This window comes from Penicillium hordei (assembly GCF_028827395.1).
Source record: "Penicillium hordei strain IBT 12815 chromosome Unknown utg000001l_segment0_segment0, whole genome shotgun sequence".
Taxonomy (NCBI): Eukaryota; Fungi; Ascomycota; class Eurotiomycetes; order Eurotiales; family Aspergillaceae; genus Penicillium; species Penicillium hordei.
In genome coordinates, this window is record NW_026623142.1 from 1,186,103 (window position 1) to 1,207,953 (window position 21,851).

The window sequence follows — 21,851 nt, forward strand, 5'->3', positions numbered from 1 at the left end:
GACCATGTCCGTTAAACATTCAAATCATATGCAATTGACTAATGCATTGTGCGATTTCGCATCATTAGAGTATATCCTACCCACAGCCTACCATTTCAAATCAGAGGAAGGAAAAAATCAGAAACCATTCAAAAAAAAAAAACTCCAGACCCACATATCCGGTGGAACACACAAAACGCCATCATCCTTTCCACTCTATGACCAGCACGAGTCTTAGGTGATTCTATTCTGGGACCGCATGGTATTTGTCAGTCGCTGATCGGAATAGCTCCTGTTGTTGCCTTAGAAGCTCCTCCTCTGTCAGACCACTTTGCTCCATTTTGCTCTGCTTCTTCTCTCGTGACTATAATGAAGATCAGAGGTCAGCCTGCGCTCTGAGGTGTCGCAATTCTAACCATATTATTCACATACCTTCAACTGCTGCTTGTGATCTTCGGCAACAGCGAGTACATCGGCGATGTAGTCACTGAAGCCGAGATCCCGTAATGCTTTCTCCACATGTTCACAAGCGATGGTCTTCTTGGCCTCCTTCTCGCTGATATCGTTCGCTTCGGAGGAAATCAGGGTGATGAATTCAACACAGCATTCCATAAGCAAGTCGCGCGCATCCTTGGAGAAGGTTTGGCCGGAGCTAGGTGGTAGAATCTCGGTAATAATCTTCTGGACCGTCGCTGTCACAGATAAGTTAGCAAATGCTAGCAAACACGTAGGTAAAGCCACAAGTGCATATATGGTAAAGCTCAAAGAAAGCTCACAAAGAGCCATACACATTCATGAGGGGTATTGCACCGTACCTTTAGGCAGCGATAGGTCATCGTTTGCTATTCACGTACATGTCAGCAGGGTTGCGCGTAGGCGGGCAAAGATCTAGAGATCACTTACAGTTAAATTCTCGGTCGGACATAGCGAATCAGGTGATATGGTGACAGACGAATAAAGCACAAGTGCTAGATCTTAAGGGAAAGGCGTAAAAAGGGATGCTTTGATTTCTTTGATCTTTTACGTGGGGCTCGAAGTTTCAAGGCCCATCGCAGGCGCGCGACGGAGTTAAGTACAATTTCTTGCCGGCAGAATACTACCGCTTTAAGATCACATAAATTGCGACGAATTTTTTTTCATTTTACTCCTTCTTCATCAGTCTTCACTCTCCTCCAACTACCTTGGAAAGAGTCCTTCAAATAAGATTGACTCTTTCCAAGGCCGAACACTAATGGTAAGCTTTTCTTGCGCGAGTCCTTTCTTTCCAATCTCTACATGATGAACTTTGCTTGTCGCCCCTATCATACATTCCATGGTGACCTTACCTGTCCTAGCCAAACGGACTATCTGAACTCTTATCAATTTTTGCCTATTTGCATCTCACTTCATTTGTTTGAAGCTGTTGCTAACTTTATTGAAGAATTTTACAGGAAATCAATCTCGTTATTGTAGCGTGGAAGCGTGGAACTCGTTTCTGTTTGGATTACATTCACGGAACGCAGCTGGGAGAACAGGAAATCTTTTACATCTGTATTTAAAAGGTATGCGCAGAAATTTTTGCTATATTTTCAGTTCCAATTACATGATGTATACCTTTACATTCCATGCTAAACATGAAGGTGCACTGCGCCTAATGCTTATAAAATGTATTGCTTTTCATCTTTCGACTGACTTGTAAACAATCATTGCTTCAAATCTTGCACAATATTCTATGGCGATCGTTACTGACTTGCTATAAAAGATTACAGATATGAACAAAAACTTTATACTAGCTATCAATGATATTCTTATTCCTGGAAAACCGCGAGCTCCTTGTCGTTCCATCTGCCAATTATTAGTATTTCTCGCGTAATCTGTGTGGGATACCACATACGAATAGAAATGACCGCTGATTTCCTTCGGTGCATCGAGCACCAGCTTAGCCATGACATGGCCGGGCTGCTCAGGCTTGAGGAGCTTGCCGTCCTTGTGGACTCCAGTGAACTTGGAATGCATTTCGGCGTCCAATGTTGTGGCATGGTCCTCCCGCAGAGCACGCTGCATCTCGGTGTCAACCATACCGGGTCTGATAGACACAGAGATGACGTCGGGTTCTTCGGCACCCAGGCTCATGGCAAAGTTGTTCATGGCGGCTTTGGTGGCAGCATAGAGAGCCCAGCCACGGTAACCGGTGACTGCTGCACCTGAAGACGTGAAGATGATTTTTCCTTTGGACTCACGGAGAGCGGGGAGAGCCGCTTTGGCCTAAAATAGGTTAGTAGTGCATTGTAGATTTGATGAAGGTACCGTACAAAAGCAACTAAGCTGATAAAGTTGATATCAAAGCCTTCCTTCCACTGCTGCGGATCAGCGTCGGAGATTTTGCCGATCTGGCCCAGCAAGCCATGGTTAAGGACCATTCCATCAAGTTGACCGAAGGTTTTGATCGCCGTGTCGACGGCCTGTTGGGCAAGAGAAAAGTCTGACAGATCGCCATTCAGGACTGCCACCTGTTTGCCGTATTGCTCCTTGAGCTTTTGGAGGGGTTCAACGCTGCGGGCTACCACCACAACATTGTGGGATTGAGGTACCGTGAGCAGATACTTGGCCACAGCAAGACCGATACCTAAAGGGGTTGATGTTAGTATAATGACTATGCACGAAACTTGATGGGCGGTACCTCTTGAAGCTCCCGTGACAATAATCGTCTTGGCCATTTTGATGAATGCTATAGTGGTGTTAGTGGTATGAAGTTTCTTAGAAAATCAACACCGCGAGAAATAAAAGCTAGAGAGGATGCCGACTTCGAGTTTATAGTAGCAAGGAGAATGTATGAAAGTAGGCTTTGACATTGCTTTGTGTGCTGACAGGCTCATTGGGTTGGGGTTTGTTCCATGAACATGCTCGAGCTGTCTCGGGTACATCCATGGGTGAACAAATATGACTGAACAGCTCTATAAAGCCAGTAACTCAAGCATTGAGAAATTCTGGATAGTCAGTTACTATAACTTACTTCAAATTTATTTTGTAGACGTCTTTAATGCTGAATATCAATAACGACAAAAAATAATAATATGAAGACCTGTGGACGGTGGCAGAGTGCCGCGAAAGGTCTAGTGCGGGGCTTATTAATCTCAGCCCCTGAAGGTTTCCCTGTAGGGTTGACGTCATGTGTACACCCTTTATTATACGAAGTACTGTATATATGGAATAGAACCCATAATAAAATGTGAGCCATAGCCCAAGTAATTGTTTAAATTTTATATATATATATAAGAGATTGAAGGTATTGTCCATGGACAGTTAGTTTCCCCAATGAATTGCTCTCGGACTGTATGATTTTGGCTCTGGAGAGAACTAAGGTTAAGAAATAACTTTAATTTAGGGAAGGTAATTTTGAGAGGTTATCAGATGGATTTGGAATATACATAGTATATATAAAATACATCGTGAACCCGTACATCGTACAGTGAACCGAATGGAAGACAAAGCCGTTGTCAATTGCAGAGAAGTGATCCGAGAGATCCATTTTTCATAAGAAACACTTCAACAATCGTCCAAAAGAGTCAAGTTTTGCGATGAGCTCTTCCCCTACTCCATAGTACAGATGTATTCAATGTTTCCAAGGTTGGGTGTCGCGTATCATTATCTAATATGTCAAGTCATGGAATTCCTCCCCGCTATTCCATTGCACCACTTGTACGTATTCCCGGGCCGGCGCAAAAGGAAACCGGATAGCAAAATCATAGATTGCCGAGGAATACAAGCTCGAAAAGTCCGATCTACAAGCAAAAATTGCGACCAAGATTTCATTTCGACAATTGGTAAGGTGTTTTAATTCTGCATCCACAACAGCCAGTATGTCGACTGTTATCCTCGGAGGAGGCATCATCGGAGCCTCTATTGGATACTACCTTTCTGCGAACCAACCAGAAGGCGATATCCACATCGTTGAACAATCCTCAGAGCTTTTCACTGCAGCCTCGGGATATGCCGCCGGTTTCTTAGCCAGAGATTGGTTCGAGCCATCTCTTGCCCCTCTTGGTGCTATGTCCTTCGACTTGCACCATGAGCTCGCCGCAGCACAGGGCGGAGACAAAAAGTGGGGATTCATGAAAGGAACAGCATTCAACTTGGATACCGTTGCTCAACGTAAGCGAGGCGGTCCCCGCGGTGACGATTGGTTGCGAACGGGCACCAGTAGAGCAGAGACCGCGGCTGGATCCGAGGATATCACTCCGGTTGACTTTCCGGAGTGGTTGACGATGCAGAAAGAAGGAATCCTGGAGAAAATTAGCGAGGGCGAAACAGTGGCTCAAGCGTGAGTGCCAAAATGAAGCAGTTCGTGAATGATTTGCTAAATGTGTCCAGAGATCCATTGCGGTTGAGCAAATTTCTCATCGACGGTGCTATCTCCCGAGGCATTAAGCTTCATAATCCAGCCCAAGCCAACGCATTGGTCAAGGATGAGAACGGTACGATCACTGACATCAAAATTGTGTTTTTGGATTCTAAGAAGGAATCAATCATTCCGTGTACGAACCTTGTTCTGAGTATGGGACCGTGGACACCACAGGTTTTCAGAAATCTGTTCCCCTCCTCTCAGGTATCATTCGATATATCACCTTTGGCTGGCTATTCACTGGTCGTTCGATCCCCTCGGTATAGAATGGAACACGAGAGGAATCTTTACCGCGGAATCAGCCATGCTGTATTCACTACACACCCTCCGTCGTGCGGGTTTAGTCCCGAGATCTTTCTTAGGGAAGGCGGAGAGATTTATATCGCAGGTCTCAACAACCCCACGATGAAGCTTCCCTCTTGCGCCGGGGATACCAGCCAACTTTTTGATCTTTCCGAGATGCAAAAACTCAAAGATGTGGCAGTTCGTTTAATGGGAGATCTTCCCAAGGACACAAAGGAGGCTACCGACGAGACGGCGAACACAGACGACTTAGAGATTATCCGTGAAGGGCTGTGCTTTCGTCCGGTGGGAGATACTGGTGTTCCCACAATTGGAAGAGTTGGAGATTACTCTCTGGGAGGAGTGAAAGCAAACCCTAAGGGAGGAGTCTTCATAGCCGCTGGGCATGGAGCGTGGGGAATCTCGCTGTGTTTGGGAACTGGAAAGGTCGTTGCTGAGATGATCAAAAAGCAAAAGCTTTCAGTAGATGTGAGCGGCTTGGCCGTTCAGGATAAAAGCCCTAGTTCTAAGCTGTGAGTGTTACGTATAGTAGGAAAGAGCTCCGGATGTCCCTCTAGACGTACTTTCCCCAAGATCACTAGCAAAATAAAATCGTAGCTACATAGTTCTCTAACATCTTTCCTTCTGAGTGCGCACATACCGACTTTCGAAAGCCCACCCCATCGTCATTAAAAAAGACCGATCATCTTCCGACTTCCAATTCGAATACCTCTTTATCAACCTCACTGTCGAAGAGCCCAACTTGTTTTTCTAGTACTACGACTGGGCAAATTCATCTACCTTCCTCCCTTCTATGATAGACACGTTAATCTACCTCATCCTTAGTGGACCAGATCGTATTTCACTATCTGGATTCCTATTTCTCTGCTTGTCGTGTTAGGAATAATGCATTCCTATGAAGCGTACTCGCCCAAATCCTCACGAATCCCAATTCCCCACTTTACGGTCACGCGCGGGTCCGAAATAAATAAGGGGCTTTGGGGCCTGTGGATGCTGCGTACAGGGGCGTGGATGGGACCAGAGAATTGGATGTCTTCTTTTGTTACTGATGCACCTGTCGTATGAAAAGCAACTTGTCAAACCACCACTGCAAAGTCAACCGTTGAAGCTAAATACATGGTGATATTATTAGCAGGCGTGGAAGTCAAGTCATGCGGCTTGAGAGTTGGCTAGATGATCTGAATGTTGAAGCCACCCTAATGCAAAAAGTAAGGCTATTCCGCTGTACAGCAACAGTCATTTTGCCATTACGATGAGCCCTGCACCGAAGGAGAGCGGCATGCCAACACCCATTGAAGTGCATTGCCACTGGATGTGAGGGCAGATAGCATATTTACCTTAATGTCAAACGTAGCGAGACCACCAGAACCAGTTTGAACACCAGAGAGACCCTACAACCGCTGCAACCACCCGCTGTTTTGAACGTTAGTTGAACCCTGCAGCCACCCACTGGGGCCTGGACTCAACCAGAAACCTATCATTTGACAGTGCCAACTAGCCTAGATATTAATTACAGCTACAACGTCCAGCCGATGTTGATACACACCAACCCATCAGACTAGGATGCGCCTAGGGGAGCCTAGAGGAAGATCCGGAACACAATCATAGGTTCTATCAGAAATTCACCCCAAGTTATCTCACTTTTCTTCAAATTTCTTTTCTTCCTTCCCGTCTTATTTCTTTTGATCTGTACCTTTATTTAGACTCGACCTTTTTGTTATAATGGTCACTCTTCATCTTGGAATTGGCTCATAATTCTGTTGGGCAAGTCTACGTAGGATCTTAGAGAATTGAAGGTATCGGTTTTAATAAAATGTGTTCTATAGACAGATTGAAATGCTTTATAACTTCGACTACATAGACTTCTTATCAACTGTACTATTAAAGACGATAGTGTCTTCGTCTGGTACTACGACTGATCTACCTTCCTCCCTCCCTTCGATCACAAAATTATTTTACCTTATTATTTAATTAGATTGATAAACTCGACTTGTTTATACTCTGTGTTCACCTTTCCTCCTTTCTTTCGCCCTTTGTTATTGGCTCATTCGACAGATTCAAAATAATGAGCCTTACTACCTCCAATGTAACTCATAATTGTAAATGTTTAGTCTACATTGCCTAGCTTAGGAATGAGATCAAATCGAAGATTGTCAACTCGCTTCCGCCTCAAATCAATTTCGCCCTGGTTCTGCACCCGGCGCTAGCAAGGGCCATGAACGCAAACACTGTCGACCATACTAACTCAGTCATCAGTGTCGGGAGGAAGCCATATAGCTAGTTAGGTACCTACTTACATAGGTACAGAAAAAGACATGTCTAAGTCTGGACCTGCGGGCGGGTGCCGCTCTAACTGTTCCTAAGTAAGCTTCCTTAAACAACCTCTTTTTAATGAGTTTTGCACTCTTTTTTCAAAGACTTTTTGTATGTGAATTTTTTTTAGATGTTTTGCCTATGTCAGGTGTGAAATATAGAAGGTAGCTGTGAAAAAGGAGTGTTCAGATGTATATATAGAAGATCCTCACCAAATCCACGTTCTACTTTACCACCCCTCGGAATATAGTTAATCCGACCACCCGCACAGCTCCCCAGGTTTAGTCATCCAGTATTCACGCCACTCAAGCTCTCCAGAAACTTCAGGGATCCGATATCACCCAGCTTTCAAAGCAACTTCGCCCTCGTTTCATTTGTATCTGCTTCTTCTGCCACCTAAGGCTCTCATTTCATCTCCCTAAAATCCTCCTCACCCAATACCAGAGCTTGACAGCAATCAACCATGGCCAACTACCTTGCATCCATCTTCGGTACCGAACAGGACAAGGTCAATTGTTCGTTCTACTACAAAATTGGCGCATGCCGACACGGCGACCGCTGCTCTCGCAAGCATGTCAAGCCTTCGTATTCCCAAACCATTCTCATGCCGAACATGTACCAAAACCCGGCCTACGACCCCAAGAACAAGATGAACCCCAGCCAGATGCAGAACCACTTCGACGCCTTTTACGAGGACGTATGGTGTGAGCTGTGCAAGTACGGCGAACTCGAAGAGTTGGTAATCTGCGACAACAACAACGACCGTAAGTAAATGTTTTGTGTGAAATGTCCGATTCTCTACTGATATCTGGTCTCGCGACAATAGATCTCATTGGTAACGTCTACGGCCGATTCAAATACGAGGAAGATGCGCAGGCAGCATGTGACGCACTAAACTCCCGTTGGTACGCAGCGCGACCCATATACTGCGAGTTATCACCCGTCACGGATTTCCGAGAAGCCTGTTGTCGACTCAATAGCGGTGAAGGATGTGTACGAGGGGGCTTCTGCAATTTCATTCACCGCAAAGATCCTTCGCCTGAGCTAGATCGTGAGCTCCGATTGAGCACCAAGAAGTGGCTGAAGGAGCGCGGCAGGGATCCTCGTAGTGCCAGCCGCAGCCCTAGCCCCGAGCCCGCCCGGCGACGATACTAGGTGGACTACGGCTCTTGACTTTTCTCATTGTTGTTTCACTACATTCGATCCTTTGGCGTTCGGCGATATCAGTCGGTGGTTCGATTCCTTTTTCCTTTGCGCAGCGGCGCATCTAGGGCATGGGGTTTCGGTCTGTCTTTTCTTTTGCTGATTGGCATTTGCGTTTCATGATATCAGACTTGTGCGATCAATACAACTCACAGCTAGGCTGCATGTACAAATCTTGCTCAGTAATTCCCTACGCGTAGTTGAAGCCTAATCCTACTTGACCAGCACCCAGCATGTGATATAGGTCAAGGAAATTGATTAAACGTCACAGGATTAAAACTTCTCTCTCTAGCACTTTGTATTCACAAGTCACTGTTAGAAAATTGTAATTCTCTCATTACCAATTACCAATAATCCAACAAAACCACACAGATAAGAGTACATTGTCTCCCAAGCATCGAATAATATTTTATGGATCGTACATACCCGACAGATCTGTTTTTGCAACACCGCTTTATCACACTCAATAGTGCTTTCCATCATCCGGTACCGGTAGCTCGGCAATGAAGGCATTGGGACCAGCTTCCTGCGACACATTGTGAGGGATGCTTCGCGGGGCCTCTGCATTCTTGTGGACAGGGTCATTTGCCTCAACTTCTACAGGTTGTTGCATTCCCTTCCCAACGTGATCGGACTGGTTTTCGGAACAGACTCGTATTGGATATTCCCTTGTTCATTCAATCCATCTTGCTGGTGTGACTTCCTCCTCTTCCAAAGTAGGAAGATAACATCAGCTCCGATCATACCGGCACCTGCAACACCCCCAACAACACTACCCGCAATTGTACCAGCAGAGGTCGACGAGCCGGAACTGCCAGAGCTAGATGCGGTTTGCTGTGTAATGGTCGTGGGAGTCGCTTGATGGGTTGGCTTTGGAACAGAGGTTGATGCGTCGTATGAAGAGGAGTGCATGCTCATGACATCGTTATCTACCATAGTTATAAACTGAGTTGCCAGAAGTATTGTCCCGTCTTCAGCTTCTCCCCATGCTCCCGCAATGTATACGTTTGACACAAAGGTTGAGGTATCACACACATAATCGGTCAGGTCAGCACCTGGCCATGTGTACGTCGCACATGATGGTAGTATAGGATCTGTGCAGAAAAGGAAAGAGGCTGTGCTGCCTAAAGTCAATGAGGGCGTCGCAGTGCCCTGGGCGGCATTGTAACACACGCTCTCAAACCCACAGGTATTGCTTGAGCAACATCCTACCAGGCCGGAGAAAGCGGTGTTTGACACATGGTAAACACAGCCGTAGTCATAGTAGCACGCGAATGTCTTGGGATCATCTAGATGACAGGTCGAAGTTAGCTCGTTGAATTAAAGAGAGGGATCGGGCGTTCTTGGAAAGACTACTTACCGGGGTCTATATAGGTGTCATACCATCCGCATGCATTTGGAGTGTCACTTAAGATTATGCCTGTAGTTTTGGAAGCATCACGACGTTGCAACTTCGTTTCTGGAGTGGTTTGCGGTGGTTCGGACGTAACATAATGGTTGCCAGTTGGTAGAATGGTCGATAAAGCGATTGTATGTGAAGTATTGAGAGAATACATAACGCGGTTGATAACATAACCATTTTCTCTGTTCTTCCGACAAAATTGAGAAATGATTAGGATTTTAGGTTTTACGATTGAGAATGCAAGGCCTTCAGGGTATACATATGTAGTAGTACGTATCAGATTTTAGGCTGCGGATGCGAATTTCCCGATCGGGGTGCCGCCGCTTTATGAGGGCGCTCAGAGTCCTGCTCATTATTTCACAGTATAAGGTGATCACTCAGTGCACTCAAGGGTAACGTAATTCCTAGTTAAAACGTACACCTAAAATACCATAGTAAATGCGAATTTTGAGGTTGCTGTATATCAACATAGAGTTCATTTCGCCTGATTTTTAGTAAGATAGTACTTTGTAGGGAAAGAAATACCTTAGACTCACTAGAATGTCAAATAAATAATTATTTACACGTACTACCAAAATTACGCTTCCGATAAAGTGACTTGACTCTATATATCTATATTGTCACACCTTAGAATACATTCTCGACTGAGGAACTCCAATTACAACAACTTTCGGAGATAATTGATACTGTCATTCAGCCTGGCTTAGCAAAGCGGACGATATTGGTCCCCTTCTATATCTCAATTCAACAAGCCACGGGTTTGTTGATAACACACTTGATAGAGAGCAACATCAACAGCAAGGGGGTACTTAAGAAGGTAAGTAGTTCCATTCATAGTGTTACGCTTTGGAATCATCACGATACAGAGGGTTACATGAACTACACTGAATGGTTATGGATCCTAACAAAGGCACATATTATCAATTTCTATATTGCTAATGTACATAATTCATCAATTTAGGCAGGCTAATCTATTTTCGCAAGAATTTGGGCTCAATTGCTGTCCAGTACAATAACTTCAGCCTCAACCTCACCAACACTCTCTACAAGGAGGGCATCGCCGGCATTAACCATCGTGATAAAAGCACCATCGCCTTCTTCGAGCACAGCATCCTTCCGACCATCAAGCATGATCCTGGACTTGCCCTGCTTGGTCATAGGTAGGTGAACGTAAACATTTCGCTTTTTCTTAGACTCAACAGCTTCACCAGCACCAACAGTCCACTTGAATGTTGAAGCGGGCTCGATAATTCCAGCCCCCATGACAAAGTCAGCATGGATGGGGATGGTGCCAGGAATCTTAGGAACAGCGGACTCTTCCTGTGCCGGGGTTGCTTCAGGGCCTGCAGCAAGTGGCGACAAAATAGGAACGAAGGCTTTGCGCTTCGCTTCCTCGCTAAAATTCATTGTATGGTACTGGGGTTTGAGGCCATACTTCCAGGGGAGCACCCAGATCTGGAGGAAGTGCACCGACTTATTGGATTCGTTCTGCTCCGAGTGCGCAATGCCTGTCTCATGTCAGCTTCGGTTCTAAGTCGGCTAAAATGGAAGCTCAAGAGGTTTACCTGTTCCACCAGTGGTGAACTGCACATCCCCCCGATGCATGCGGTAGAATTGTTTCCCTTGCTCGGCCTCCGCGCCCTTTTTAATCATGCTGTCACGGTGCGTGAGCTCGCCATTCAGGATATAGCTAAAAATCTCAGCGTCACGGTGGGGATGTGTTGGGAAGCCATTTCGTGCTGCGACGCGGTCCTCATTTAAAACACGTAGACTTCCAAAGTTCTGGAATCGGTGGTCGTAATAGTTGGCAAAGCTGAAAGTGTGGAATGATTTGAGCCAGCCGCCATGTTCGGCGTATCCACGTTCGCCAGAGAGGCGGGGAACAATCTTGGCGTGGGCGAGTGGGTTTGGCATAGTTAATAGTTTAAGAGATTTGGGTCAAATAATATGCGAGTAATGGAAGTGCTGTCGAGTAGATATATTTTCTACAGAGTGAGCAAAATTCAACAAGGGTCCAATGGTTTATATAGGCTGCGATTAAGTACTCTAGAGAGCTCCAGAACCTTGGAAATCTCATCTTGGGGGATTATGGAAGCATTATCCATCATCAATAAGAATGACGCTAGCCCCAAAGCGGAGTAGTGGATCATCTAATCATGATGCTGACATCGGACATTTTGGTAATTTGGGAAGCAAGACAATAACGTGTTCAGATTGGCCGAAAGTTATAGGGCTACAATGATTTAGTTACGTTAGCATATAATAGAAAAGGGCGTAGGAAGCTAAGCTCTATCGACTAGATTAGAGCCTATATCAACATATGGTTTACAGTTCGTATCCCAGATTCATTAGGCTCCTCAGTGAGCAAATCAGAGTGCTCTGATCATGCTTAGTAACCTTGGGAGGTCCACCTGGGCACTACATCCGGATTATATAATGATCAGGTGATGCTCAGTGAGCGTTTGATGATTATAAAATACTTAGGAGCTGCTCAGTCTTAACTAGTGACCAAAGAGCGGCAAGGGGTGAGCACTAAAGCGGAAAGGGAAGGCCATGTCGCGCAGCCTAAAATCCGATGTATATGTAGGATAGCCAGGAGAACAAACCCAGCTAAAGCGGCCTGGAATATCCCTTCTCAATTGGCTCATGCGTATATGTTTTCTAGCCAAGCCTACATAGTTGATATGTACTATGCATATCTCTCTACTGCAGATAGCTAATTGGACAGAGCATCCTGGCATTTAGGGGGCCAAAATTGGTAGTAATGAGTATGAGAATGATGTTCTTGATTGAATCCTTCTAAAGAAACATTGGAAAGATTTCCGTTCAAGCTCTTCATGTCCAACTCGTCTTCACCAAAGTTGTTGAATATTGACCAAGTGGATAAAGATAAATGAGGCTGCACATATGCTCATTGAGCCTCATCAAGGGGGTCACCTACATACCAAACCATAAAGATTTCAATGGGATAGGTTCATCTCTCACGAAAATTTCGTCACTTATCCTGTGTGCGCAAGACAGTAGACGACGAATTAAATCCATGATTGAACGCCCATATCTTATTTTTTGACCAGTCAGACTAAGCACGCCCCCAGATCACTGGCCAAATAATCTACCTACAATTTGGCCTTGTCATGTCTTTTTAATTGTCTTCTTAGGCTGTAAAAAAGAATCATAATTTGTGCGTGCAAGAGACTTGTCTATGTCTATGTATGTATAATCTTCGAAATGGCATATCCCCCTGCTGTCAGAGTCGGCTGGTGGTGCAGTTTCAGCTACTTTGGTCTGCAGGTTTGTATAATCATATTATGAGACCTAGATATGCAGTAAGTAACAGGAGTTTCCACCATCGGAAGGTATGCTTGTACCATGCTATATATGCTAGTCAAGTCGAACGACACTAGGGCTGTTCACGGGTGGATGCCCGAGACATCAAGTACTTGCTGAGATGTCTGATGCCTGTTTGCTTAGAGCCTCCTAACTGAGTTCAGATACCCTTTGCCTAGATCTATAAAAAATCAATCAGTCTATCAATAGAAACTATATTTCCTACATAATTTTCTCTTCCTCCTAAGATAGAAGAAGATGCCTTAGGAAACAAAAATTACTAAGCATCCTTATCGGGCCTTCTTATCTTTCTTTCATCTACAGCCACGCGAGCGCGTCTGATCGCGTCAAAGCGAGTGCTCTGTTGGCATAAAGGACCTCGAACTGACTGATATCACAAACTCTGAAACCTTTCGACCAAAAGCCAACGTTGAAAATATGCCCGAATACAACGACAGCAATCGTGCCTTTCTCCAGGCGTTTATGGCACGCTCGTCTATGACCTTTGAAGATGCGCAACCCATCCTGGCTGCGATATTAACAGTATCTGGTACTTGACTCCTGTTTAAGCCCCTTGTAAGTAATAGCAGCAGCCGCTGACGTTGAAATGATCGAGCAGAGGGGCGAACAGTGGATCCTGATGAGGTTGGGGAAGACCGGTTTTCAGACTTTATATCGGCGGCTAACACCGCCGTGTCACCCTTCGACCTCGAAATCAGAAGCTCACTGCCACAAGTCCTTGAACCAACCCAGCAAGATGCCCCCGCCACACCACCAAAGCGAGTGTATGCGCTTGTAAATACTACAAGTGATCCTTTGACACAACTCGCGACCACTTATTCTCCCGACGAGATCGCGTTTCTCAAGCGATTGCTTGACTACATGTTTGCCACAAATAATACCCGACTGTGTGAAGGAATGGCAGCTACACAGATGCAAGCTGTCCAACTCCATAAGGTTCCGTCTAGCGAACGGCAATCCACGAGCAACGATTCAACACAGACCCAAACTGCAGCAGTGCAGTCATTGCGCATGACCCAAGCAGAGACCATGATAATTCATTTGATTGAAGAGGGATGGCTGCAGAAGAGCCCGAAGGGCTACCTCAGCCTTACACCACGAGCACTGATGGAGTTGCGGGGCTGGTTGGTCTTGACGTATAATGATGAGACTTTGGACGGCCGAGTCGTGGAGCGCATTAAATTTTGTGCTGCTTGCAAAGACATTATCACTGTGGTAAGTGTGCTTAATCCCGCATTAGTAAAAGTCCTGACCGAGATGCTCTAGGGCCAGCGCTGTGAAAATCGCGAGTGCAAAGGTCGACTTCATGACCATTGCATGCGCAACTTCTTCCGCATGCAGCAAGGAGAGAGATGCCCCGTGTGCAAAGAGGAGTGGCCTGGCGATAAATTTGTGGGTGAAAGAGCGCTCACCGCGAACCCGCGATCAAGCAACGCCGCCCCACAAAGGCAGTCTTCGTCTGCTGCGCCTAGTGCCCTTGGTGAAATTTTCGCAGACGAGAACGATGACGAAGAACAAGAACAAAATTGAACTTCCACTGATGTGGTAAATAAATCTTGTCTTGAGCCTTGCCATGTCTGTTGAACTCTGCGTTAGTTAGGATGTGCGCTCGCACGTGGACATGCCCATGTGAATAGTAACGAATGAATGAATGATAGGGGAAATATCGAGCGAGGATTGCTGTCAGCTTGCTTGAGGTGATACCCAAAGCAATATTTCATCTCGTCTCTCGACCCCATTCCTGAGCCCTTTGACAAGGCTTAACCTATTTTGTTTCAAAAATGCAGATACTGGAGATCATGTAGACGAGAAAGGTCATGGGCTTTGTAAGATACAAGGCCGTGTACAAACATGATCTTAGGAGACCTATGAAAAGAAATTCAAATAACTTAAACATATTGAAATGTATCTTACTGGTATATCCAAGGCATAAACTAAAATGGGTTGTTGATATAGACACCTGAGGCACCCACACCTCTCCACGATCTTCAACCTCAAACTTCGACCCTTTGAACATTCATCCTTCATGATGACTCTTCAAGAACACTAACGTTGAGAGATCCTCCGATAAAGTCCCTGATCTGATGTTTATATAATATGATAACCCCCAAACGGTAACTAACTAGTTAACTAATTTGTCAGACAATTTACTAATGGAACCCCCAACTTCCCCACAAAATCCCTCGCACTAAACCTTCCCTGCAGTCGATGACGACGATCTGGGGTGGCCCGATCCCATGCCGGGTAGGTCTTGGCCGTGAAGGATGCCGAGGGAAACTTTCGGTCTTCACAGCCAATAGCCAAAATGTTCTACACAAAATACCATAACATTCGTCGTTGCCCCGCATTTCCCGGTCCCGTCACAAGCTGTTTAACATAGTGCGAAGCCGAAGCCAGCCCTCGTACAATATTTCTCTTGGCTGATGCCTCAACCTTGGAATGGGCCAGTTTGACTTTATTTCCCCACATTTTACACATTTCACCATGCGTTCAGAAGGGTGATTTTAAGCCTACATAAGGTAGGTACGTGCCTGGATCTTCTCACTTCGTGCTGATTTAGGCAAGTGCTATTAAATCTCTTTTCTTTCCACCCTCGTCTTACTTCCTCCACTCTCCTCTCTCCTCACCCCATAAATAGTGCTGATAGCTTCTTCTTATTCAATTAATTTTGATTTATTCGAGAATCTGACCTGGTTGACAAGGTGGTGAAACTGCAATATGCAGTTCAAAGTGAGTTTGTACCCCCGTATGTCCTTATCAATCCTCTAACGCTTTGCTTAGTTCTTCACTTGCGCGGTATTATCGCTACTTCTAAATCTTGTCAGCGGCTCTCCCGCCAGTCGTATCATACGATGCTTCAGAGAACACACAGGCTCTACCTCGGCGGGCAACTTCAGCAACAATGTGTACCAGACTGGCTTTGATGGTGTAACCTGGGACGAAGACAACTGGCTTCTGAGCTCAACCTACTTGGAACAGGGTCGCTTTCAATCTCGAGGATCAGTGGCGAACGGATATCTGGGTATCAATGTTGCCAGCGTTGGTCCTTTCTTTGAGATTGACACCCACGATGATGACACCAACGGCTGGCCGCTTTTCTCTAGACGCCAGACCTTTGCAACGATCAGTGGGTTCTTTGACTCACAGCCTACCACAAATGGCAGCAACTTCCCCTGGTTATCCCAGTATGGAGATGACAGTGTGATCAGTGGTATCCCTCACTGGGCGGGAATTATCCTGGATCTTGGTGATGATACCTATTTGGATGCAAAGGTCGACAATGAGACCATCTCCAATTTCCGAACCACATACGACTTCAAAGCAGGTGTCTTGGTTTGGTCTTACAAATGGATGCCTCGAGGTAACAAGGGGTCTTACCAGATTACCTATCGCCTTCTCGCCCACAAGCTGTACGTCAATCAGGCTGTGGTCGAGATGGAGATTATCCCGACCACGGAGTCGAATGCAACCATCGTCAATGTTATCGATGGAGCTTCTGCAGTGCGCACCGACTTCGTGGAGACTGGAGAGGACAATGGTGCAATCTTCTCGGCAGTCCGCCCGAATGGGATTGCTAATGTTACAGCTTATGTGTACGCGAACCTCACTGGGTCGCCAAATGTGGACCTTTCTTCGCGCAAGATTGTGACCAACAAGCCATATGTCCACTCCAACAAATCGTCCATTGCACAGGCCGTGGAAGTGAAGTTCAAGCCTGGTCAGTTAGTTCGCGTCATCAAATATGTCGGAGGAGCCTCTACGGATGCCTTTGTGGATCCCAAACAAACGGCCAAGAAGGCTGCCTCCGCCGCGATGAGCAATGGCTACACCCAGTCTCTTCGATCCCATATCGTGGAATGGGAAAATGTTATGCCCGACGCTTCGGTTGACCACTACGCGTTCCCCAACGGGACATTGCCTGCAGATAGCCACATCATCGATTTGGCAGTAATCTCCGTGACCAGCACTTACTACTTGCTACAGAATACTGCTGGCAAGAACGCAGTCAAGGAAGCTGCGGGAGCACCGGTAAATGTGGACAGTATTTCCGTTGGTGGCTTAACCTCTGACTCCTATGGTGGCCAAGTCTTCTGGGATGCGGATGTATGGATGCAACCTGGTCTTGTTGCTTCTCACCCAGAAGCGTCCGAGCGGTTCACCAATTTCCGTGTGGTCAAGTATGCTCAAGCACAGGAGAATATCCAGACTGCTTTGTCTGGCTCCAAGAACCAGACATATTTCAGTCCGTCGGCTGCAATCTTCCCTTGGACTAGTGGCCGTTTTGGCAACTGCACGGCTACCGGCGCGTGCTGGGACTACCAGTATCACCTGAACGGAGACATCGGAATTTCTCTGGTTAACCAATGGGTTACAAGTGGTGATACAAGGGTATTCAAAGAAGAACATTTCCCAATCTACGACTCGGCGGCTACTCTCTATGCCGACCTGCTGGTTCGAAACGGGTCTCACTGGACATTGACCAACATGACCGACCCTGTAAGTTGGGCGCCCCATCTCTTTCCAGCATCCAAATCTAACACAAAGTAGGATGAGTACGCCAACCATGTGGATGCGGGTGGCTTCACAATGCCACTCATTGCCGAGACCCTCCGACAGGCCAACGTCTTCCGTCAGCAATTTGGACTTGAAGAAAATACTACCTGGGATGAAATGGCTGACAATATCTTGGTGCTTCGTGAAAACGAGGTGACTCTCGAGTTCACTACCATGAATGGAAGCGCTGTTGTTAAACAAGCTGATGTAGTTATGGTCACATATCCCCTGGGATATACTGCCAACTACACCAGCCAAAATTCGCTGAATGATCTGGACTATGTAAGTATTCTGATCTGGGGCAAAAAGAAGTCAAAATTAACAATATCTAGTACGCAGCCAAACAATCTGCTGATGGTCCTGCCATGACTTGGGCTATCTTTTCTGTCGTTGCAAACGAAATGTCACCGTCTGGCTGCTCAGCATACACATATGCGCAGTACTCATATAAGCCTTATACCCGCGCGCCATTCTACCAAATGTCGGAGCAGATGGTGGATAACGCTACTATCAATGGAGGCACACACCCGGCGTATCCATTCCTGACTGGTCACGGTGGTTCCAATCAGGTTGCGATATATGGTTATCTTGGATTGCGGCTGGTTGCAGATGACATCCTCCATGTGGATCCAAATTTGCCTCCCCAGATTCCATACCTGAAGTATCGTACCTTCTACTGGCGGGGATGGCCCATATCGGCGTGGTCAAATTACACACACACGGCCATCAGCCATTCCACCGATACTGTCCCACTAGAGACTGCCGATCAGCGATTCGCCAACAAAACAATCACGATTCACTCTGGCCCAGAAGTCGATGCCGCCATTTATCATCTCCCTCTCAAGGGCTCTGTTGTCATTCCTAACCGACAGATTGGATCAGAGAACACTGTGGCGGGCAATCTCGTACAGTGCCAGGCTGTTTCCTCTTCGGATGCATTTGAACCTGGCCAGTTCCCTATTTCCGCAATAGACGGCGCAGCCTCGACAAAATGGCAGCCCTCGCTGGCAGCTGAGGTAAACTCCGTGACAGTCTCATTCGAAGATGAGGTCGGTGCTATGGTATCAGGATTCTACTTTGATTGGGCGCAGGCACCCCCGGTCAATGCCACAGTTATCTTCCATAACAAGACCCTGGAAGACCCTGCGAGGGCGCTTTCCGCCCAAACCTCGGATTATACAGTTGTCCACAGCCTCTCAGACATCATTCAATCGAATCCATATGATCCCGAGACCACCAACCTCGATGTCATTGCCATTCCTACTGGAAACACAACGAATGTTACTCTATCATATCCCGTTCCCGCAGCGCGCTATGCGTCTCTGCTTATTGTGGGAAACCAAGCGCTTGGCTCTGTTGATGTGGAGGCGAAGAATGGAACTGGTGCGACTGTTGCTGAATGGGCTATTCTCGGGCAAGGAAAGACGCACACTGCTTCCTCAGGCCCCAAATCTGCCAATAAGAAGATGAACGTGCGCGCAGCAACAGCCGTATCAGGCACGGATGCCTTTATGCGTCGACGTCGAGTGCTTCTGCTTTAACTTTAGAGGCTGATTGACATGCCCTGGAGTTCCTCTGGATTTCCGAAGAAATTAACGAAGGGACTTTTTTGTAAATACAGTATTCCTTTCGATTTGGTTCTCTACAAGCAATCCAAACACAATACAAATGCACTGGGTAGAAACTTACAAATCAAACGTGCTCCAAAGTGGAAAGGCTCAAATTGTAGATCGAGACAAGTTGAACAGTATTCGCAGGTATTTAAAATTGGTATATCCATACATACAGTCATAACGGAAATCCCTCACTAATCAAGCGCAAACCGATCCAAGAACTTGAAGGTCCGAAGTCCCTCCTCAAGATCCTTGGCAAAGGCATCCCCAACGGTGCTGCCAGTGTACACACCCTCACGATCCGAAGAAATTTGCCCAGACTGCAGAGCATCAGAGCCCTTACCAAGCGCACCAACAGTCTTTCCAAAGCGGAAAGCATCAAGCAGAATATCCAAAGGCCGACCAGCGGGATACAAAGTCGACGCACCGGAAGCCTTATTAGGCACACTAGTGAAAGATTTGGAACCAAACAGACCCTCCGCCCCATCCGCAACAACAACAGCATCAAACTGCACAGCGTCAGAAGCAGAATACGTCTGATTAACATTATCCGCCATCCTCTCCGCAACGACAACAACATCAACACCGAAAGAAGACAAAGCAGCCTGCAACTTCGCGCCCTGTGCAATAGAAGCAGGCTTATCCACAGATGCAAGAAGTCCAACCTTCAACCCATCGAGCTTAGCGAGCTTCTGTCCGAAAGCGCCGATATGCGCGGTCGTGTTATCGTGGTAGAAAGTGTCATCCGGTTTCGGCGCGGCAATGCCAATTGCCGATGCGACGCGAGTGGCGAGATCGTTGCTGATGCGGTTTAGTTGGATGATGACGTTGTTGCGGACGACGCTGCTCTTCACGTTCGAGGTCTCGAAGCGCATTGCGTCGACGATGAATTGGCGCTCGGCGGCTACGAGGGAGTTCCAGAATAGACGCGGTTGGGACCAGACGTCTTCGAAGGTTGTGCTGACGGTGCGTTGGAGCTTGCCGCTTGCTGCGCGATCGGGGGCTGTGAAGAAGCCCTTGCCCACGGTTTGGTTGGCTTGCTTTGGGGAGCCTTTGTTTTCGGTGTTGGGAGAGTAGGCGTTGGGGTTTAGGGGGATGAACATTTGGCCTAGGGTTGTCTTGTTAGAATGGGGGGTTGAGAGTGGGATTGGGCTTGTGGGTACGTACCTGCTCCGTCGCGGTTGTTGTTGTGGATTGGTGCGCGGGGACGGTTGATGGGGAGCTGTTCGAAGTTGGGGCCGCCGTGGCGGTTGAGTTGGGTGTCGAGGTAGGAGAAGAGACGGCCCTGGAGGAGGGGGTCATCGGTGAAGTCGACACCGCGGACGATGTGGCCAGGTTGGAACTGAGAATTTAAATTAGGATTAACTCGTTGGTGAGGATAGATCGAGACGTACCATGGCTTGCTCGGTTTCGGCGAAGTAGTTCATAGGGTTTCGGTTCAGTTGCATCTTGCCCAGCTTTGTGACAGGAACGAGTTCCTCTGGGACGATCTTGGTAGGATCCAAAAGATCGAATCCAAATCGAAGCTGGTCCTCTTCCTCCATGATTTGAACACCGAGCTAAAGGATAATTAGCAAGAATTGCGATGGATGTTGGGGTTAGTACTTACCTCCCATTCGGGGAAACGTCCAGCTTCAATGGATTCGAAAAGATCCTGACGCATGAAATCCGCATTTTTACCAGCGGTCTGCTGCGCTTCCTCCCACACAAAGCTAGCCTTGCCTTGCAGTCCCTTCCAGTGGAACTTGACAAGCTTGGTCTTTCCGTCGTCAGTGACCAAACGGAAGGTGTGCACACCGAATCCATCAACATGACGGAACGAGCGAGGAATACCGTGGCCAGCCATTGCCCAAAGAAGGGTGTGCAGTGAACTAGGCTGCTGACTGAAGAAGTCCCAAGCCGAGTCATGCGCAGTGGCAGCCTGGGGGATCTCGTTGTCGCCCCGGGGCTTGACGGCGTGGATGAGATCTGGGAAGAGAATGGCATCCTGGATGAAGAAAACGGGAACGTTGTTTCCAACGATATCTAGATTCATTTCAGTTGTGTCCTTTGTTTAGCAAAAAAAGGGGATCTGCCATACCGAAGTTTCCTTCATCGGTATAGAAGCGAGTCGCAAAGCCGTGGACGTCTCGCGCGGTATCGGCGCTTCCACGGCTGCCAGCAACAGTAGAGAAGCGCGTGAACATGGGGGTTTGTTTGCCCTTGGCAGAAAGGAAAGACGCGGCAGTTATGTTGGACCAGTCGCCGTAGGAGGTGAATGTCCCGTGGGCGCCGGCGCCTCGAGCGTGAACAGCGCGTTCCGGTACCTTGAAAATCATATATGAGCTTTAGGACATCAATTCAAAAGTAGAAAACATACTCGTTCATGATCGAAGCGTTGGATCTTCTGACGGAAAATGAAATCCTCGAGCAGGGTTGCTCCACGCTCTCCTGCGCTGAGACTGTTTTGGTCCTCGATCGGACCGCCAACGTCGGAAGTCAGATAGACATCTTGGTCCTTGAGGTAGAATTGGGAGAGAAATTCTTCAGTATTGGCAGCAGCATCTCCATCAGCTCGGCGCTCGATGTGAGGATTGTCGCCGGCCTCGCCAGTCATATAAGGACAGGCAGCATTGGCAATGCCAACAAGGCCCGTAACAAGGGCAAGTACATGCATTGTGACAGTTAAATATTATAACTGTTTGATAGAAAGCTCAAACCTCAATTGAGTTTTCCAACGAGTCCAACTTTAAACAAAAGATGAAAGATCCTGGAC

General features: G+C 46.9%; 10 protein-coding genes across 10 annotated transcripts; 4 read left to right on the forward strand and 6 right to left on the reverse strand.

Annotated features, from left to right (window-relative positions):
• Positions 1-97: 97 nt before the first annotated feature.
• Positions 98-955, reverse strand: nctB (negative cofactor 2 transcription regulator complex subunit NCB2). Its single transcript, XM_056891499.1, has 4 exons — positions 883-955; positions 795-821; positions 412-671; positions 98-343 (listed from the first exon to the last, which is right to left on the reverse strand). Exons 1-4 carry the CDS (start codon positions 902-904, stop codon positions 224-226), a joined length of 429 nt encoding a protein of 142 aa, XP_056756494.1. The 5' UTR covers positions 905-955; the 3' UTR covers positions 98-223.
• Positions 956-1,766: 811 nt separating this feature from the next.
• N7537_000442 (SDR family oxidoreductase) lies at positions 1,767-2,675 on the reverse strand (the record flags this gene model as incomplete). Its single annotated transcript, XM_056891500.1, has 4 exons — positions 1,767-1,803; positions 1,853-2,223; positions 2,271-2,584; positions 2,639-2,675. 4 exons carry the CDS (start codon positions 2,673-2,675, stop codon positions 1,767-1,769), a joined length of 759 nt encoding a protein of 252 aa, XP_056756495.1.
• Positions 2,676-2,830: 155 nt separating this feature from the next.
• Positions 2,831-3,129, reverse strand: N7537_000443 (uncharacterized protein; the record flags this gene model as incomplete). Its single annotated transcript, XM_056891501.1, has 2 exons — positions 2,831-2,945; positions 2,972-3,129. The coding sequence occupies 2 exons, from the start codon at positions 3,127-3,129 to the stop codon at positions 2,831-2,833; spliced, it is 273 nt and encodes a 90-aa protein (XP_056756496.1).
• Positions 3,130-3,818: 689 nt separating this feature from the next.
• Positions 3,819-5,179, forward strand: N7537_000444 (FAD-dependent oxidoreductase; the record flags this gene model as incomplete). The annotated part of the gene is made up of 2 exons (XM_056891502.1): positions 3,819-4,279; positions 4,330-5,179. The coding sequence occupies 2 exons, from the start codon at positions 3,819-3,821 to the stop codon at positions 5,177-5,179; spliced, it is 1,311 nt and encodes a 436-aa protein (XP_056756497.1).
• A 2,260-nt stretch (positions 5,180-7,439) lies between these two features.
• N7537_000445 (zinc finger CCCH domain-containing RNA-binding protein) lies at positions 7,440-8,131 on the forward strand (the record flags this gene model as incomplete). Its single annotated transcript, XM_056891503.1, has 2 exons — positions 7,440-7,740; positions 7,803-8,131. 2 exons carry the CDS (start codon positions 7,440-7,442, stop codon positions 8,129-8,131), a joined length of 630 nt encoding a protein of 209 aa, XP_056756498.1.
• Positions 8,132-8,642: 511 nt separating this feature from the next.
• Positions 8,643-9,575, reverse strand: N7537_000446 (uncharacterized protein; the record flags this gene model as incomplete). The annotated part of the gene is given in 3 exon segments (XM_056891504.1): positions 8,643-8,813; positions 8,828-9,468; positions 9,563-9,575. The coding sequence occupies 3 exon segments, from the start codon at positions 9,573-9,575 to the stop codon at positions 8,643-8,645; spliced, it is 825 nt and encodes a 274-aa protein (XP_056756499.1).
• A 999-nt stretch (positions 9,576-10,574) lies between these two features.
• Positions 10,575-11,495, reverse strand: N7537_000447 (pirin family protein; the record flags this gene model as incomplete). The annotated part of the gene is made up of 2 exons (XM_056891505.1): positions 10,575-11,089; positions 11,147-11,495. 2 exons carry the CDS (start codon positions 11,493-11,495, stop codon positions 10,575-10,577), a joined length of 864 nt encoding a protein of 287 aa, XP_056756500.1.
• A 1,851-nt stretch (positions 11,496-13,346) lies between these two features.
• Positions 13,347-14,459, forward strand: N7537_000448 (non-structural maintenance of chromosomes element 1 family protein; the record flags this gene model as incomplete). Its single annotated transcript, XM_056891506.1, has 3 exons — positions 13,347-13,458; positions 13,528-14,144; positions 14,196-14,459. 3 exons carry the CDS (start codon positions 13,347-13,349, stop codon positions 14,457-14,459), a joined length of 993 nt encoding a protein of 330 aa, XP_056756501.1.
• Positions 14,460-15,647: 1,188 nt separating this feature from the next.
• Positions 15,648-19,024, forward strand: treA (alpha,alpha-trehalase treA; the record flags this gene model as incomplete). Its single annotated transcript, XM_056891507.1, has 4 exons — positions 15,648-15,659; positions 15,711-17,426; positions 17,478-17,765; positions 17,816-19,024. The coding sequence occupies 4 exons, from the start codon at positions 15,648-15,650 to the stop codon at positions 19,022-19,024; spliced, it is 3,225 nt and encodes a 1,074-aa protein (XP_056756502.1).
• Positions 19,025-19,290: 266 nt separating this feature from the next.
• On the reverse strand, positions 19,291-21,819 carry cat1 (catalase catB; the record flags this gene model as incomplete). Its single annotated transcript, XM_056891508.1, has 6 exons — positions 21,456-21,819; positions 21,177-21,402; positions 20,706-21,121; positions 20,491-20,655; positions 20,264-20,438; positions 19,291-20,204 (listed from the first exon to the last, which is right to left on the reverse strand). Exons 1-6 carry the CDS (start codon positions 21,750-21,752, stop codon positions 19,291-19,293), a joined length of 2,193 nt encoding a protein of 730 aa, XP_056756503.1. The 5' UTR covers positions 21,753-21,819.
• Between the last annotated feature and the right edge of the window lie 32 nt (positions 21,820-21,851).

Bases quoted from the DNA above. Each gene is read 5' to 3' on its own strand.
- nctB (XM_056891499.1), bottom strand. From the start codon at position 904: ATGTCCGACCGAGAATTTAACT. The intron at 672-794 runs GTACGGTGCAAT...TATCTGTGACAG, and splicing joins TGACCTATCGCTGCCTAAAG to CGACGGTCCAGAAGATTATT. The intron at 344-411 runs GTATGTGAATAA...TCTTCATTATAG, and splicing joins ATCACAAGCAGCAGTTGAAG to TCACGAGAGAAGAAGCAGAG.